Source organism: Pseudophryne corroboree, chromosome 9, assembly GCF_028390025.1.
Source record: "Pseudophryne corroboree isolate aPseCor3 chromosome 9, aPseCor3.hap2, whole genome shotgun sequence".
Taxonomy (NCBI): domain Eukaryota; kingdom Metazoa; phylum Chordata; class Amphibia; order Anura; family Myobatrachidae; genus Pseudophryne; species Pseudophryne corroboree.
Window position 1 is genome coordinate 11805187 of NC_086452.1, and position 16622 is coordinate 11821808.

At 50.2% G+C, this 16622-nt stretch overlaps 1 protein-coding gene across 3 annotated transcripts in view; it reads left to right on the top strand.

Annotated features, from left to right (window-relative positions):
* Positions 1-16622, top strand: part of TTLL7 (tubulin tyrosine ligase like 7) — a 434278-nt gene that overhangs the window by 79861 nt on the left and 337795 nt on the right. For all 3 annotated transcript variants that reach the window (XM_063938974.1, XM_063938973.1, XM_063938975.1), the window contains 2 exons: positions 5035-5193; positions 5704-5920. In XM_063938974.1, the coding sequence (XP_063795044.1) occupies positions 5035-5193; positions 5704-5920 (376 nt within the window). The remainder of the gene's footprint in view (positions 1-5034; positions 5194-5703; positions 5921-16622) is intronic.

A 16622-nucleotide genomic window follows, 5' to 3' on the forward strand; every position in this document is an offset into this window, starting at 1 on the left:
AGCGTGGCACCGTGTGTGAGAATGTGTATGTATGGGAGCAGCATGGCTGTAGCGTGGCACCGTGTGTGAGAATGTGTATGTATGGGAGCAGCATGGCTGTAGCGTGGCACCGTGTGTGAGAATGTGTATGTATGGGAGCAGCATGGCTGTAGTGTACGTGGCGCCGTGTGTGAGAATGTGTATGTATGGGAGCAGCATGGCTGTAGCGTGGCGCCGTGTGTGAGAATGTGTATGTATGGGAGCAGCATGGCTGTAGTGTACGTGGCGCTGTGTGAGAGAATGTGTATGTATGGGAGCAGCATAGCTGTAGCGTGGCGCCGTGTGTGAGAATGTGTATGTATGGGAGCAGCATGGCTGTAGTGTGCGTGGCGCCGTGTGTGAGAATGTGTATGTATGGGAGCAGCATGGCTGTAGCGTGGCACCGTGTGTGAGAATGTGTATGTATGGGAGCAGCATGGCTGTAGCGTGGCGCTGTGTGTGAGAATGTGTATGTATGGGAGCAGCATGGCTGTAGCGTGGCGCCGTGTGTGAGAATGTGTATGTATGGGAGCAGCATGGCTGTAGCGTGGCACCGTGTGTGAGAATGTGTATGTATGGGAGCAGCATGGCTGTAGTGTGCGTGGCGCCGTGTGTGAGAATGTGTATGTATGGGAGCAGCATGGCTGTAGCGTGGCGCTGTGTGTGAGAATGTGTATGTATGGGAGCAGCATGGCTGTAGTGTGCGTGGCGCCGTGTGTGAGAATGTGTATGTATGGTGTATGGGAGCAGCATGGCTGTAGCGTGGCGCCGTGTGTGAGAATGTGTATGTATGGGAGCAGCATGGCTGTAGCGTGGCGCTGTGTGTGAGAATGTGTATGTATGGGAGCAGCATGGCTGTAGCGTGGCACCGTGTGTGAGAATGTGTATGTATGGGAGCAGCATGGCTGTAGCGTGGCACCGTGTGTGAGAATGTGTATGTATGGGAGCAGCATGGCTGTAGTGTACGTGGCGCCGTGTGTGAGAATGTGTATGTATGGGAGCAGCATAGCTGTAGCGTGGCGCCGTGTGTGAGAATGTGTATGTATGGGAGCAGCATGGCTGTAGTGTGCGTGGCGCCGTGTGTGAGAATGTGTATGTATGGGAGCAGCATGGCTGTAGCGTGGCGCTGTGTGTGAGAATGTGTATGTATGGGAGCAGCATGGCTGTAGTGTGCGTGGCGCCGTGTGTGAGAATGTGTATGTATGGGAGCAGCATGGCTGTAGCGTGGCACCGTGTGTGAGAATGTGTATGTATGGGAGCAGCATGGCTGTAGCGTGGCACCGTGTGTGAGAATGTGTATGTATGGGAGCAGCATGGCTGTAGCGTGGCACCGTGTGTGAGAATGTGTATGTATGTGAGCAGCATGGCTGTAGCGTGGCGCTGTGTGAGAGAATGTGTATGTATGGGAGCAGCATGGCTGTAGCGTGGCGCCGTGTGTGAGAATGTGTATGTATGGGAGCAGCATGGCTGTAGCGTGGCACCGTGTGTGAGAATGTGTATGTATGGGAGCAGCATGGCTGTAGCGTGGCACCGTGTGTGAGAATGTGTATGTATGGGAGCAGCATGGCTGTAGCGTGGCACCGTGTGTGAGAATGTGTATGTATGGGAGCAGCATGGCTGTAGCGTGGCTCCGTGTGTGAGAATGTGTATGTATGGGAGCAGCATGGCTGTAGCGTGGCACAATGTGTGAGAATGTGTGTGTATGGGAGCAGCATGGCTGTAGTGTGCGTGGCGCCGTGTGTGAGAATGTGTATGTATGGGAGCAGCATGGCTGTAGCGTGGCTCCGCGTGTGAGAATGTGTATGTATGGGAGCAGCATGGCTGTAGTGTGCGTGGCACCGTGTGTGAGAATGTGTGTGTATGTATGGGAGCAGCATGGCTGTAGCGTGGCTCCGCGTGTGAGAATGTGTATGTATGGGAGCAGCATGGCTGTAGCGTGGCTCAGCGTGTGAGAATGTGTATGTATGGGAGCAGCATGGCTGTAGCGTGGCTCCGCGTGTGAGAATGTGTATGTATGGGAGCAGCATGGCTGTAGTGTGGCACCGTGTGTGAGAATGTGTATGTATGGGAGCAGCATGGCTGTAGCGTGGCTCCACGTGTGAGAATGTGTATGTATGGGAGCAGCATGGCTGTAGCGTGGCTCCACGTGTGAGAATGTGTATGTATGGGAGCAGCATGGCTGTAGCGTGGCTCCGCGTGTGAGAATGTGTATGTATGGGAGCAGCATGGCTGTAGCGTGGCTCCGCGTGTGAGAATGTGTATGTATGGGAGCAGCATGGCTGTAGCGTGGCTCAGCGTGTGAGAATGTGTATGTATGGGAGCAGCATGGCTGTAGCGTGGCTCCGCGTGTGAGAATGTGTATGTATGGGAGCAGCATGGCTGTAGCGTGGCTCCGCGTGTGAGAATGTGTATGTATGGGAGCAGCATGGCTGTAGCGTGGCTCCGTGTGTGAGAATGTGTATGTATGGGAGCAGCATGGCTGTAGTGTGGCTCCGCGTGTGAGAATGTGTATGTATGGGAGCAGCATGGCTGTAGCGTGGCTCCGCGTGTGAGAATGTGTATGTATGGGAGCAGCATGGCTGTAGCGTGGCTCCGCGTGTGAGAATGTGTATGTATGGGAGCAGCATGGCTGTAGCGTGGCTCCGCGTGTGAGAATGTGTATGTATGGGAGCAGCATGGCTGTAGTGTGCGTGGCACCATGTGTGAGAATGTGTATGTATGGGAGCAGCATGGCTGTAGTGTGCGTGGCTCCGCGTGTGAGAATGTGTATGTATGGGAGCAGCATGGCTGTAGCGTGGCTCCGCGTGTGAGAATGTGTATGTATGGGAGCAGCATGGCTGTAGCGTGGCTCCGCGTGTGAGAATGTGTATGTATGGGAGCAGCATGGCTGTAGTGTGCGTGGCTCCGCGTGTGAGAATGTGTATGTATGGGAGCAGCATGGCTGTAGCGTGGCTCCGCGTGTGAGAATGTGTTTGTATGGGAGCAGCATGGCTGTAGTGTGCGTGGCACTGTGTGTGAGAATGTGTATGTATGGGAGCAGCATGGCTGTAGTGTGCGTGGCTCCGCGTGTGAGAATGTGTATGTATGGGAGCAGCATGGCTGTAGCGTGGCTCCGTGTGTGAGAATGTGTGTGTATGGGAGCAGCATGGCTGTAGCGTGGCTCCGCGTGTGAGAATGTGTATGGATGGGAGCAGCATGGCTGTAGCGTGGCTCCGCGTGTGAGAATGTGTATGTATGGGAGCAGCATGGCTGTAGCGTGGCTCCGCGTGTGAGAATGTGTATGGATGGATGGTCATAGCTAGCGATCGGTAATGATTCATGAGGTGACTGTTACAGGATGAGTGGAGTACGGGGCGATAGGAGACAAGGACTAGAGAAGTCTGGGAACTCGCTGATAATGTAGCGTAGACTGAGCGGCGCACCTATTACATGTACTGTATAGAAGATAACACCACAGTAATTACTATAGACACCTCGCCTCACGCTGTGCCTCACTCTGTGCCTCATGCTGTGCCTCACGCTCCTCATGTGGCAGCATATGACGGCTGCGTATGACCTCAGGGGCTGGTTATTCTTATCGCTGGATCTCAGGTAAATAATCTTTGGGCACTAATAAAAGAGCCAGCCTACGGCCTAGATGAGAAACACGTGCGCGATGTCACAGGAGGTTTATGCAGCAACTGCCCTTTACTCCCAGGATCTGCCCCTGACTGCATTACCCACAGCTGGTGAGGGGGAGCGGCCTTTACATGTATTCTCATATCCCATTATTGCACTTCTACACCCCAGGCTGACCCCTCCCCCCCCCCGCAAAACTCTACGATGCCTACTGCCCCCACACACGTGTCACAGAAGAGGGGCAGGGCATAGGAAGCTGAGCGCGGGGCAGCTCTCCAGACTATTTCTGGCACCCTGCAAACCACACAGAGGTGGCACCAGCATTGCACATATATTATGTCCGGTGACGCAGTATATGCAGAGATATGTAGGAGGGTTCTGGGTTACATCCCGTGTTCTGCACAGTGAGCTGATCTAGACTTAGAATCAAGATGTTTGTAAATTACTCCTAAAATACCAGCAACTGAGCACCTGGGTAACACCATGCTGCGCTGCAGGGGGGCAGATGTAACATGTGCAGAGAGTTAGGTGTGGGAGGGGTGTGTCCTAGCTTAGAGCTACATTGCAGTGTGAGAATAAAGCTGTCCAGCATGTGTGGGCTACATGCAGAAGCAGCCAGTAACTGAGCACCTGGGTAACACCATGCTGCACTGCAGGGGGGCAGATGTAACATGTGCAGACAGTTAGGTGTGGGAGGGATGTGTCCTAGCTCAGAGCTACATTGCAGTGTGAGAATAAAGCTGTCCAGCATGTGTGGGCTACATGCAGAAGCAGCCAGTATTTACCCTGCATGCAGACATAATAATGTATTTGCCCCCCTTGCAGTGCAGTATGATTGCCCAGGTGCACAGTTAGTTACTGGTGTATTATGATTTGCTCTCCCCTAAGTGTATTTCCGCCAGTGCGTTACTTTTCGGGTGAAGGTGTCAGTACCTGCCTCACATAACACGGTGATACAGGATATATAGCAGGCTCCACACTCTGGATAAGTGCCGGATGCTTGTTTTATGTATTTCTGGAATGATGTCACTAATTTCTTCCAGTTTCTGGGACTTGTTATAAGAACTGAAACTGATATATAAAACATAAAAGGCCCGGATAGTGTAATACTGTGTACCGCTACGGGCCGTCAGAAAAAAAGAACTGATCTCCGCTTTTGGTAAACGTTGCCTGTGTGAGAACGCCCCATCCCACTCCTGTTTCTGCTCTCCGGTGGGAAAGGTTGCTGTGTGCGGAATGCGTATGTCATTGCGTGTTCTCTTTCTGTTCATGTTCAGTGTAAAGTCACAGAAATACTCTACGCTGCCGTCTTATATAGTGTTTTACCTGTCAGATGTGGATAGTTCATGTTCATTTGCTCCGTTCTTATACAGCTCCAACCTGCGATTTGTTTTGCAGAATGATCAAGTGTCAGCCTCACGAGTACAGCTTCATCCCCCGCACATGGATATTCCCAGCAGAGTACACTCAGTTCCAAAACTACGCAAAAGAGTTAAAGAAGAAGAGGAAGCAGAAAACCTTCATCATCAAACCAGCAAACGGAGCAATGGGGCATGGGTAATGCGCCGCGCTATTATCCCGCTATTACTGGAACAACCGGTCATATAACGTGACACACCTCCATCAAGGTGTTATATTGTCATTGGAATGTTATGAGCACCACACACAGACAGGCCTCGTTGTAATCCTACACTGTGTGTGTACGGCAGCGCCATGTTATAAACGGGTGTCACATTAGTCTTAGGTCAGGTTTTATTAAATTGGTGTTTGCGTGTTTGCATAGACTGTGAGCGGCGCAGAATAAACCGTAAGCAGACATTGTATTTCTTAGACAATAAACATTTAACCAATAGTCACCCATTCCAAATCAGGTAACCGGGTATTAATCCTGTAGGTATCTGGCACACGTGTTTGCTCCCGGCCAGTACTGTAACGCAGGGGAAACTCCTGTGTCATTGGATCATTGTGTGCCCGCAGACAGAGGCTTGAGGCGTGTGAAACGCGTTATATGTGTCGCACACGGTTTCCAGCTAAATGCGTAGGGTATTCTGTACTCTCTGCTTTCAGGATATCGCTGATAAGAAACGGGGAAAAGCTGCAGGCGCAGGACCATCTAATCGTGCAGGAATATCTAGACAAACCTTTCCTGCTGGAAGGCTACAAGTTTGACCTGCGGGTGTACATCTTGGTGACGTCCTGCGATCCGCTGCGGATATTTTTGTACAATGACGGACTGGTCAGGATGGGCACGGAGAAGTACCACTCGCCCTCAGACTCTAATTTGGTGAGTTGTGTGATCTGATTTCACTGCTGCCTGATTAGCATTGGATTGTGCCATTTGTCCGCACATATGAGCGGTACCCGTCTTCTGTATGAGACTGCAGTGTATGAGCAGGGTGGCCGTGAGGGGCCTCCGGGATGGGCACTTTGCCACCAGTAACCTCCCTCATTCCTCCTCTCACCCTAGGGACATTAGCGGATATGGTAATGTGCACAGCTGGGCGGTCGCGGCTGGCAGATTGCGGGCGTTCCTTGCTGAGTGTTGCTGCTTCTTGTGTGAGGTTATTTAGGGGATGAGCCCCTCTGTGCGGTCCCGGTCAGGCGCGTGTGGGCAGCTACGCTCCTGCAGTTAGGTTATTTACCAATCAGTGTCTTTTTACTCTTTGCCCTATAATACAGTGACAGCTGCCTCCTAATTGTAATGTTTTACAGTATTGCTGGGTCATTAAGGAGGGTCTGTCATCCAGCTGTATAGACCTTATAATGTAGTCCTTGAGGATTTCTGATATAGAGATATTGTTGTCATAAAATTTGCAGTGTCTATGACCTGTCATGTATGTCAGTATACACCCGTATCTGTAGCCTGATACCGTATAGAGCAGCGATGGGCTGTACTCTGTGCTACAGATGCAGATTACTGCCACCCAGTGGACATTTGTCAAACTGCAACAACCTTTAAATTGATTATTACATTCAAAACTTTTTTCACAGCGGTAGAATCCTAAACTAGTAAAGTGGCATAATAAAGAGGGTGGTTTTAATTGAGTGAAGTAATACACTGTAATGAACTTTGGTGTAGAGAATATACCTGGTGGTAAGTGTTCATTTGGGCAGCGCCATTCGTTTCAGCTCTATGTAGCATGATCTGGCTGCTGTACAGCGCCGCGGCATATGTTGGTGCTTTGTAGTTAGGGGATTGCAAAGATAATAATAAAGTTGGACCTTGACGTGACGTTTTACGTTGCTGCCCAGTGTGTTTTATAGAGGGTCTGGTTTACAGAACTGTTCTGGAATTCCCAGGTTACTGGATGTACACAGAACATATGGGAGAATGTACTGTCTGGCCCCTGTAGCTCTTCCTGCTTTACATCGTATCTCGGCCACATAGTAGCGGATCCGTGTAAGTCTTGTAGCATGTTAGCCTAGTGCTGATGCCCTGTGTTTTCTCTCCTTAGCAGCCATACTGCGCATGTGCAAAATCTCGTAAACATTGGCGGTGGATGCCCACGGACACCCCCATTGCGCAGATCACATACCTGCAGGCAATCCTACTGATATATAGAAAACTTCTAAGCCACAGAGTGTTTTTATCTTTTTTTTTAAAAAAAATCTCTACAAGATTTCCGTCCCCACACGATAGTTAGATGCTCGCAGATGTCATAGAGTAAAGTGTTTTTCTTTGTTTTCTGCTGTCGTACATACCGATGTTCCATGTAAGTGGCACATAGCGCTGGTTACACCCCCTCCATTGTCCTGTGCAATCCTCCTACAATAATCACACATACAGAAGCTTAAACCCACACATTAAAGAGGCTGGAAAATCACTATTGGGCGCAGCAGCAAGCTGATCACATGACAGTCAGGGCGCTGTGCCGCCCCGTTCGCTAAGTATATCCTGCTGCTGCCGCTGAGCCGCCTGGCTGGTAGTGATTAATAAGGGGATTCCCTGCCCTGTAACAGGAATGAATCGATGACGACAAAACAATCTTATTATGTTTAAATTATTCAACATATATTTCTCTATCGTCCTAGTGGATGCTGGGGTTCCTGAAAGGACCATGGGGAATAGCGGCTCCGCAGGAGACAGGGCACAAAAGTAAAGCTTTCCGATCAGGTGGTGTGCACTGGCTCCTCCCCCTATGACCCTCCTCCAAGCCAGTTAGATTTTTGTGCCCGGCCGAGAAGGGTGCAATCTAGGTGGCTCTCCTAAAGAGCTGCTTAGAGAAAGTTTAGCTTAGGTTTTTTATTTTACAGTGAGTCCTGCTGGCAACAGGATCACTGCAACGAGGGACTTAGGGGAGAAGAAGTGAACTCACCTGCGTGCAGGATGGATTGGCTTCTTGGCTACTGGACATCAGCTCCAGAGGGACGATCACAGGTACAGCCTGGATGGTCACCGGAGCCTCGCCGCCGGCCCCCTTGCAGATGCTGAAACATGAAGAGGTCCAGAATCGGCGGCAGAAGACTCCTCAGTCTTCTAAAGGTAGCGCACAGCACTGCAGCTGTGCGCCATTTTCCTCTCAGCACACTTCACACGGCAGTCACTGAGGGTGCAGGGCGCTGGGAGGGGAGCGCCCTGGGAGGCAAATGAAAACCTATTTGGCTAAAAAAATACCTCACATATAGCCTCCGGGGCTATATGGAGATATTTAACCCCTGCCAGAATACACTAAAGAGCGGGAGACGAGCCCGCCGGAAAAGGGGCGGGGCCTATCTCCTCAGCACACAGCGCCATTTTCCTTACACAGCTCCGCTGGTCAGGACGGCTCCCAGGTCTCTCCCCTGCACTGCACTACAGAAACAGGGTAAAACAAGAGAGGGGGGGCAAAATAGTGGCAAAAATTATATTATAAAAGCAGCTATACAGGGAGCACTTATTATAAGGCTATCCCTGTCATATATAGCGCTTTTGGTGTGTGCTGGCAAACTCTCCCTCTGTCTCCCCAAAGGGCTAGTGGGGTCCTGTCTTCGTTAAGAGCATTCCCTGTGTGTCTTCTGTGTGTCGGTACGTGTGTGTCGACATGTATGAGGACGATATTGGTGTGGAGGCGGAGCAATTGCCAAATATGGGGATGTCACCTCCTAGGGGGTCGACACCAGAATGGATGCCTTTATTTATGGAATTACGGGATAGTGTCAACACGCTAAAGCAGTCGTTTGACGACATGAGACGGCCGGACAATCAGTTAGTGCCTGTCCGGGCGCTTCAAACACCGTCAGGGGCTGTAAAACGCCCTTTGCCTCAGTCGGTCGACACAGACCCAGACACAGGCACTGATTCCAGTGGCGACGGTGACGAATCAACCGTATTTTCCAGTAGGGCCACACGTTATATGATTTTGGCAATGAAGGAGGCGTTACATTTAGCTGATACTACAGGTACCACTAAACAGGGTATTATGTGGGGTGTGAAAAAACTACCTATAGTTTTTCCTGAATCAGAAGAACTAAATGATGTATGTGATGAAGCGTGGGTTGCCCCCGATAAAAAGATGCTAATTTCAAAGAAGTTATTAGCTTTATACCCTTTCCCGTCAGAGGTTAGGGCGCGCTGGGAAACACCTCCTAGGGTGGATAAGGCGCTCACACGCTTATCAAAACAAGTGGCGTTACCCTCTCCTGAGACGGCCGCACTTAAAGATCCAACAGATAGGAGGATGGAACATATCCAAAAAAGTATATACACACATACAGGTGTTATACTACGACCAGCTATAGCGTCAGCCTGGATGTGCAGTGCTGGAGTAGTTTGGTCAGAGTCCCTGATTGAAAATATTGATACCCTGGATAGGGACAATGTTTTACTGTCTTTAGAGCAAATAAAGGATGCATTTCTTTATATGCGTGATGCACAGAGGGATATCTGCACACTGGCATCACGGGTAAGTGCTATGTCCATTTCGGCCAGAAGAAGTTTATGGACGCGACAGTGGTCAGGCGATGCGGACTCAAAACGGCATATGGAAGTTTTGCCGTATAAAGGGGAGGAGTTATTTGGAGTCGGTCTATCAGATTTGGTGGCCACGGCTACAGCCGGGAAATCCACCTTTTTACCTCAAGCTACTCCCCAACAGAAAAAGACACCGACTTTTCAACCGCAGCCCTTTCGTTCCTTTAAAAACAAGAGAGCAAAGGGATATTCATATCTGCCACGAGGCAGAGGAAGGGGGAAGAGACACCAACAGGCAGCTCCATCCCAGGAACAGAAGCCCTCCCCCGCTTCTACAAAAGCCTCAGCATGACGCTGGGGCTTCTCAAGCGGACTCGGGGGCGGTGGGCGGTCATCTCAAGAATTTCAGCGCGCAGTGGGCTCACTCGCAGGTAGATCCCTGGATCCTGCAGATAATATCTCAGGGGTACAGGTTGGAACTAGAGACAGATCCGCCTCGCCGTTTCCTGAAGTCTGCTTTACCAACGTCCCCCTCCGAAAGGGAGACGGTTTTGGAAGCCATTCACAAGCTGTACTCTCAGCAGGTGATAGTCAAGGTACCTCTTCTACAACAGGGAAAGGGGTATTATTCCACTCTATTTGTGGTACCGAAGCCGGACGGCTCGGTAAGACCTATTCTAAATCTGAAGTCCTTGAACCTGTACATAAAGAAGTTCAAGTTCAAAATGGAGTCACTCAGAGCAGTGATAGCGAACCTGGAAGAAGGGGACTTTATGGTGTCCTTGGACATCAAGGATGCGTACCTCCACGTTCCAATTTACCCCTCACACCAGGGGTACCTCAGGTTCGTTGTACAAAACTGTCACTATCAGTTTCAGACGCTGCCGTTCGGATTGTCCACGGCACCTCGGGTCTTTACAAAGGTAATGGCCGAGATGATGATTCTTCTTCGAAGAAAAGGCGTATTAATTATCCCATACTTGGACGATCTCCTAATAAGGGCAAGGTCCAGAGAACAGCTAGAGAGGGGATTAGCACTGTCTCAAGAAGTGCTAAAACAGCACGGCTGGATTCTGAATATTCCAAAATCCCAGTTAATGCCGACAACTCGTCTGCTGTTCCTAGGGATGATTCTGGACACGGTTCAGAAAAAGGTTTTTCTCCCGGAGGAAAAAGCCAAGGAGTTGTCCGAGCTTGTCAGGAACCTCCTAAAACCAGGAAAGGTGTCTGTACATCAATGCACAAGAGTCCTGGGAAAAATGGTGGCTTCTTACGAAGCAATTCCATTCGGCAGATTCCATGCACGAATTTTCCAGAGGGATCTGTTAGACAAATGGTCAGGGTCGCATCTTCAGATGCACCAGCGGATAACCCTGTCTCCAAGGACAAGGGTATCTCTTCTGTGGTGGTTGCAGAGTGCTCATCTATTGGAGGGCCGCAGATTCGGCATACAGGATTGGATCCTGGTGACCACGGACGCCAGCCTGAGAGGCTGGGGAGCAGTCACACAAGGAAGAAACTTCCAGGGAGTGTGGACGAGCCTGGAAACGTCTCTTCACATAAACATTCTGGAACTAAGAGCAATCTACAATGCTCTAAGCCAGGCAGAACCTCTGCTTCAAGGAAAACCGGTGTTGATCCAGTCGGACAACATCTCGGCAGTCGCCCATGTAAACAGACAGGGCGGCACAAGAAGCAGGAGTGCAATGGCAGAAGCTGCAAGGATTCTTCGCTGGGCAGAGAATCATGTGATAGCACTGTCAGCAGTGTTCATCCCGGGAGTGGACAACTGGGAAGCAGACTTCCTCAGCAGACACGACCTTCACCCGGGAGAGTGGGGACTTCATCCGGAAGTCTTCCACATGCTGGTAACCCGTTGGGAAAGACCAATGGTGGACATGATGGCGTCTCGCCTCAACAAAAAACTGGACAGGTATTGCGCCAGGTCAAGAGATCCGCAGGCAATAGCTGTGGACGCGCTGGTAACGCCTTGGGTGTACCAGTCGGTGTATGTCTTTCCTCCTCTGCCTCTCATACCAAAAGTATTGAGAATTATACGGCAAAGAGGCGTAAGAACGATACTAGTGGTTCCGGATTGGCCAAGAAGGACTTGGTACCCGGAACTTCAAGAGATGATCACGGAAGATCCGTGGCCTCTACCTCTAAGGAGGGACTTGCTTCAGCAGGGTCCCTGTCTGTTTCAAGACTTACCGCGGCTGCGTTTGACGGCATGGCGGTTGAACGCCGGATCCTAAAGGAAAAAGGCATGCCGGAAGAAGTCATTCCTACTTTGATTAAAGCAAGGAAGGAAGTAACCGTGCAACACTATCACCGCATTTGGCGAAGATATGTTGCGTGGTGCGAGGATCGGAGTGCTCCGACGGAGGAATTTCAACTGGGTCGATTCCTACATTTCCTGCAATCAGGATTGTCTATGGGTCTCAAATTGGGATCTATTAAGGTTCAAATTTCGGCCCTGTCGATTTTCTTTCAAAAAGAATTGGCTTCAGTTCCTGAAGTCCAGACTTTTGTTAAGGGAGTGCTGCATATACAGCCTCCTGTGGTGCCTCCAGTGGCACCGTGGGATCTCAATGTGGTTTTGGAATTTCTAAAATCTCATTGGTTTGAACCACTAAAAAAGGTGGATTTAAAATATCTCACATGGAAAGTGACCATGTTACTAGCCCTGGCTTCGGCCAGGAGAGTGTCAGAACTGGCAGCTTTATCTTACAAAAGCCCATATCTGATTTTCCATTCGGACAGGGCAGAACTGCGGACTCGTCCGCATTTTCTCCCTAAGGTGGTGTCAGCATTTCATCTGAACCAGCCTATTGTAGTGCCTGCGGCTACAAGTGACTTGGAGGACTCCAAGTTACTGGACGTTGTCAGAGCATTAAAAATATATATTGCAAGGACAGCTGGAGTCAGAAAATCTGACTCGTTGTTTATATTGTATGCACCCAACAAGATGGGTGCTCCTGCGTCTAAGCAGACGATTGCTCGTTGGATCTGTAGCACAATCCAACTTGCACATTCTGTGGCAGGCCTGCCACAGCCTAAATCTGTAAAGGCCCACTCCACAAGGAAGGTGGGCTCATCTTGGGCGGCTGCCCGAGGGGTCTCGGCATTACAACTTTGCCGAGCAGCTACGTGGTCAGGGGAGAACACGTTTGTAAAATTTTACAAATTTGATACTCTGGCTAAGGAGGACCTGGAGTTCTCTCATTCGGTGCTGCAGAGTCATCCGCACTCTCCCGCCCGTTTGGGAGCTTTGGTATAATCCCCATGGTCCTTTCAGGAACCCCAGCATCCACTAGGACGATAGAGAAAATAAGAATTTACTTACCGATAATTCTATTTCTCGGAGTCCGTAGTGGATGCTGGGCGCCCATCCCAAGTGCGGATTATCTGCAATAATTGTACATAGTTATTGTTAACTAATTCGGGTTATTGTTTAGGAAGCCATCTTTCAGAGGCTCCTCTGTTATCATACTGTTAACTGGGTTTGATCACAAGTTGTACGGTGTGATTGGTGTGGCTGGTATGAGTCTTACCCGGGATTCAAAATTCCTCCCTTATTGTGTACGCTCGTCCGGGCACAGTACCTAACTGGCTTGGAGGAGGGTCATAGGGGGAGGAGCCAGTGCACACCACCTGATCGGAAAGCTTTACTTTTGTGCCCTGTCTCCTGCGGAGCCGCTATTCCCCATGGTCCTTTCAGGAACCCCAGCATCCACTACGGACTCCGAGAAATAGAATTATCGGTAAGTAAATTCTTATTTTATTCTACAAACATAAAAGTGGAATTGGTGACGGTAATTCCAGTCTGTAGTCTTGTGCTATGTACAGATCATTAGATAATTCGGTGCAGTCTTTTGCTTCTGTCATCTCTGGATGGATGTCCGACCTCGTTCTCAGATTATTGGAGAATTACGGCCTGCGCAGCCTGGCATTGGCGGATGGGTTTATTGCATTGTATGAGCAGTCCGCATTCGGCTAGACTGTTTTGTGCACATGCGTGGCCTTCGTGGTTTGCGCATTCCAGCTGGTAAAAGTTTGTTTCAGCATGGCGCTGATGCCGGGCTGCTGAAACTAACTTACCAGAGAGGTAGGTTTACGCAGGAACTGTCTGTATTGCGCTGCTTTACTAAATCCAGGGTAAAACGGGGTGTGAGACTCAGAGAGCAATGCTGGTTCTTTACATGTGTCCGACAGGAGAACTTTTACAAGACTGGAAGTCAGTTTTCAACAAACAAATTAATCACCCTCCTCCACAATCATAACCATGAGGTTCCCCTGTCCGCTAATCCTAATGGACTCGCCCCGGCCCCTGTGGACATCCATCAGGATTCGGCAACCACTGAATGCAGGGGGCTCATTTAGTGCTAAGAACTCGTACACCTAATAGATCTTCATCTGCTGCTGGGATTGTCTGACAGGCCTGTCCTCTGCGAGCTCACAGCCATTTATATAACATACAAATCGTCTCCATGTGTTTCCTGTGACTGTACGTGGCCTGAGCGTGTGGAATTCTCCATCTATAATCATTCAGGAGTCTCTCTGCCCGGTGATTACCTGCAGAGGTCGCCTGTACGGATAGTGCGAGTCCGGAATCCCGACAGGGTTTTGTTTTTATTAGTTTTTACTTTTGTTGTAAGGAAGCCTCACCCCTCAGAAGGGAATTACATTACTTATTTCACTTTAATGTACAAGCTTCTTATAGATTGCTGTTATCAAATACGTCCCATTTTGACAATACAAGTGTCGCTGCGTCCTTTACAGCCTGGCATACAGAATTTACTGAATGCACAGAAAGTGTGTGGACAGTGGGTTACAATGGACAATCAGACGCAATCACTAATGTAACAACATTTAGTGAAATGCAGCTGCTGTCAATGATACAATCACAGATACTAAGTAATCATGGGCATTTAGGGGTAGGGGAGAGGAGCGGGGAAGGGAGAGGAGAGAAGTGGGAAGGGTAGAGAGGGGAGGAGTGGGAGAGGAGTGAGGAAGGGAGAGGAGAGAAGTGGAAATGGTAGAGAGGGGAGGAGTGGGAGAGGGGTGGGGAAGGGAGAGGAGAGGAGAGAAGTGGGAAGGGTAGAGAGGGGAGGAGTGGGAGAGGGGTGGGGAAGGGAGAGGAGGAGGAAAGAGTAGAGGGGAGGAGTGGGAGAGGGGTGGGGAAGGGAGAGGAGAGAAGTGGGAAGGGTAGAGAGGGGAGGAGCGGGAGAGGGGTGGGGAAGGGAGAGGAGGAGGAAAGAGTAGAGGGGAGGAGTGGGAGAGGGGTGGGGAAGGGAGAGGAGAGAAGTGGGAAGGGTAGAGAGGGGAGGAGCGGGAGAGGAGGAGGAAAGGGTAGAGAGGGGAGGAGTGGGAGAGGGGTCACCCACGTGCGCTGGACGGTCATTATTTATTTCTGGAGTCTGTCCACTTAATTCAGGAAAATCTGTGACACTCGTATGCCATACACTTTTATAGCTGTTCTAGAGACTCGGTGGAGTCTTGGTGCAGACACAACACGTTCCCGGCTCCTTTCTTATAGGGACCGATGAGGAACATTTCTCTGACGTCCTAGTGGATGCTGGGAACTCCTTAAGGACCATGGGGAATAGCGGCTCCGCAGGAGACTGGGCACAACTAAGAAAGATTTAGGACTACCTGGTGTGCACTGGCTCCTCCCTCTATGCCCCTCCTCCAGACCTCAGTTAGAATTTTGTGCCCGGCCGAGCTGGATGCACACTAGGGGCTCTCCTGAGCTCCTAGAAAAGAAAGTATATTTTAGGTTTTTTATTTTCAGTGAGATCTGCTGGCAACAGACTCACTGCTACGTGGGACTAAGGGGAGAGAAGCGAACCTACCTGCTTGCAGCTAGCTTGGGCTTCTAGGCTACTGGACACCATTAGCTCCAGAGGGATCGAACACAGACCCAGCCTCGGTCGTCCGGTCCCGGAGCCGCGCCGCCGTCCCCCTTACAGAGCCAGAAGCAAGAAGACATTCCTGGAAATCGGCGGCAGAAGACTTCGGTCTTCATCAAGGTAGCGCACAGCACTGCAGCTGTGCGCCATTGCTCCCCATGCACACCACATACTCCGGTCACTGATGGGTGCAGGGCGCTGGGGGGGGGGCGCCCTGGGCTGCAATAAGAGTACCTTGCTGGAAAATACCACATAATATAGTCATAAAGACTATATATGTGTAAAATACCCCTGCCAAATATACATTTAAAAAGCGGGAGAAGTCAGCCGGAAAAGGGGCGGGGCTATCTCCCTCAGCACACTGGCGCCATTTTCCCTCACAGCTCCGCTGGAAGGACGCTCCCAAGGCTCTCCTCTGCAGTTTCCAGACTACATAGGGTAAAAAAGAGAGGGGGGGGCACTAAATTTAGGCGCATATAATATATATATAGCTGCTATAGGGAAAAATCACTTGTGTAGTATGTATCCCTGCATTATATAGCGCTCTGGTGTGTGCTGGCATACTCTCTCTCTGTCTCCCCAAAGGACTTTGTGGGGTCCTGTCCTCGTTCAGAGCATTCCCTGTGTGTGTGCGGTGTGTCGGTACGGCTGTGTCGACATGTTCGATGAGGCTTATGTGGAGGCGGAGCAGGGGCCGATAAATGTGATGTCACCCCCTGCGGGGTCGACACCTGAATGGATGGACATGTGGAAGGAATTACGTGACAGTGTCAACTTCTTACATAAAAGGTTTGACGACATAGCAGATGTGGGACAGCCGGCTTCTCAGCTCGTGCCTGCCCAGGCGTCTCAAAAGCCATCAGGGGCTCTAAAACGCCCGCTACCTCAGATGGCAGACACAGATGTCGACACGGATACTGACTCCAGTGTCGACGATGATGAGACTAGTGTACATTCCAATAGAGCCACCCGTTACATGATTGAGGCAATGAAGAATGTGTTGCACATTTCTGATATTACCCCAGGTACCACGAAAAAGGGTATTATGTTTGGGGAGAAAAAACTACCAGTGATTTTTCCCCCTTCTGATGAATTAAATGAAGTATGTGAAGAAGCGTGGGCTTCCCCCGATAAGAAACTGTTAATTTCTAAAAAGTTACTAATAGCGTACCCTTTCCCGCCAG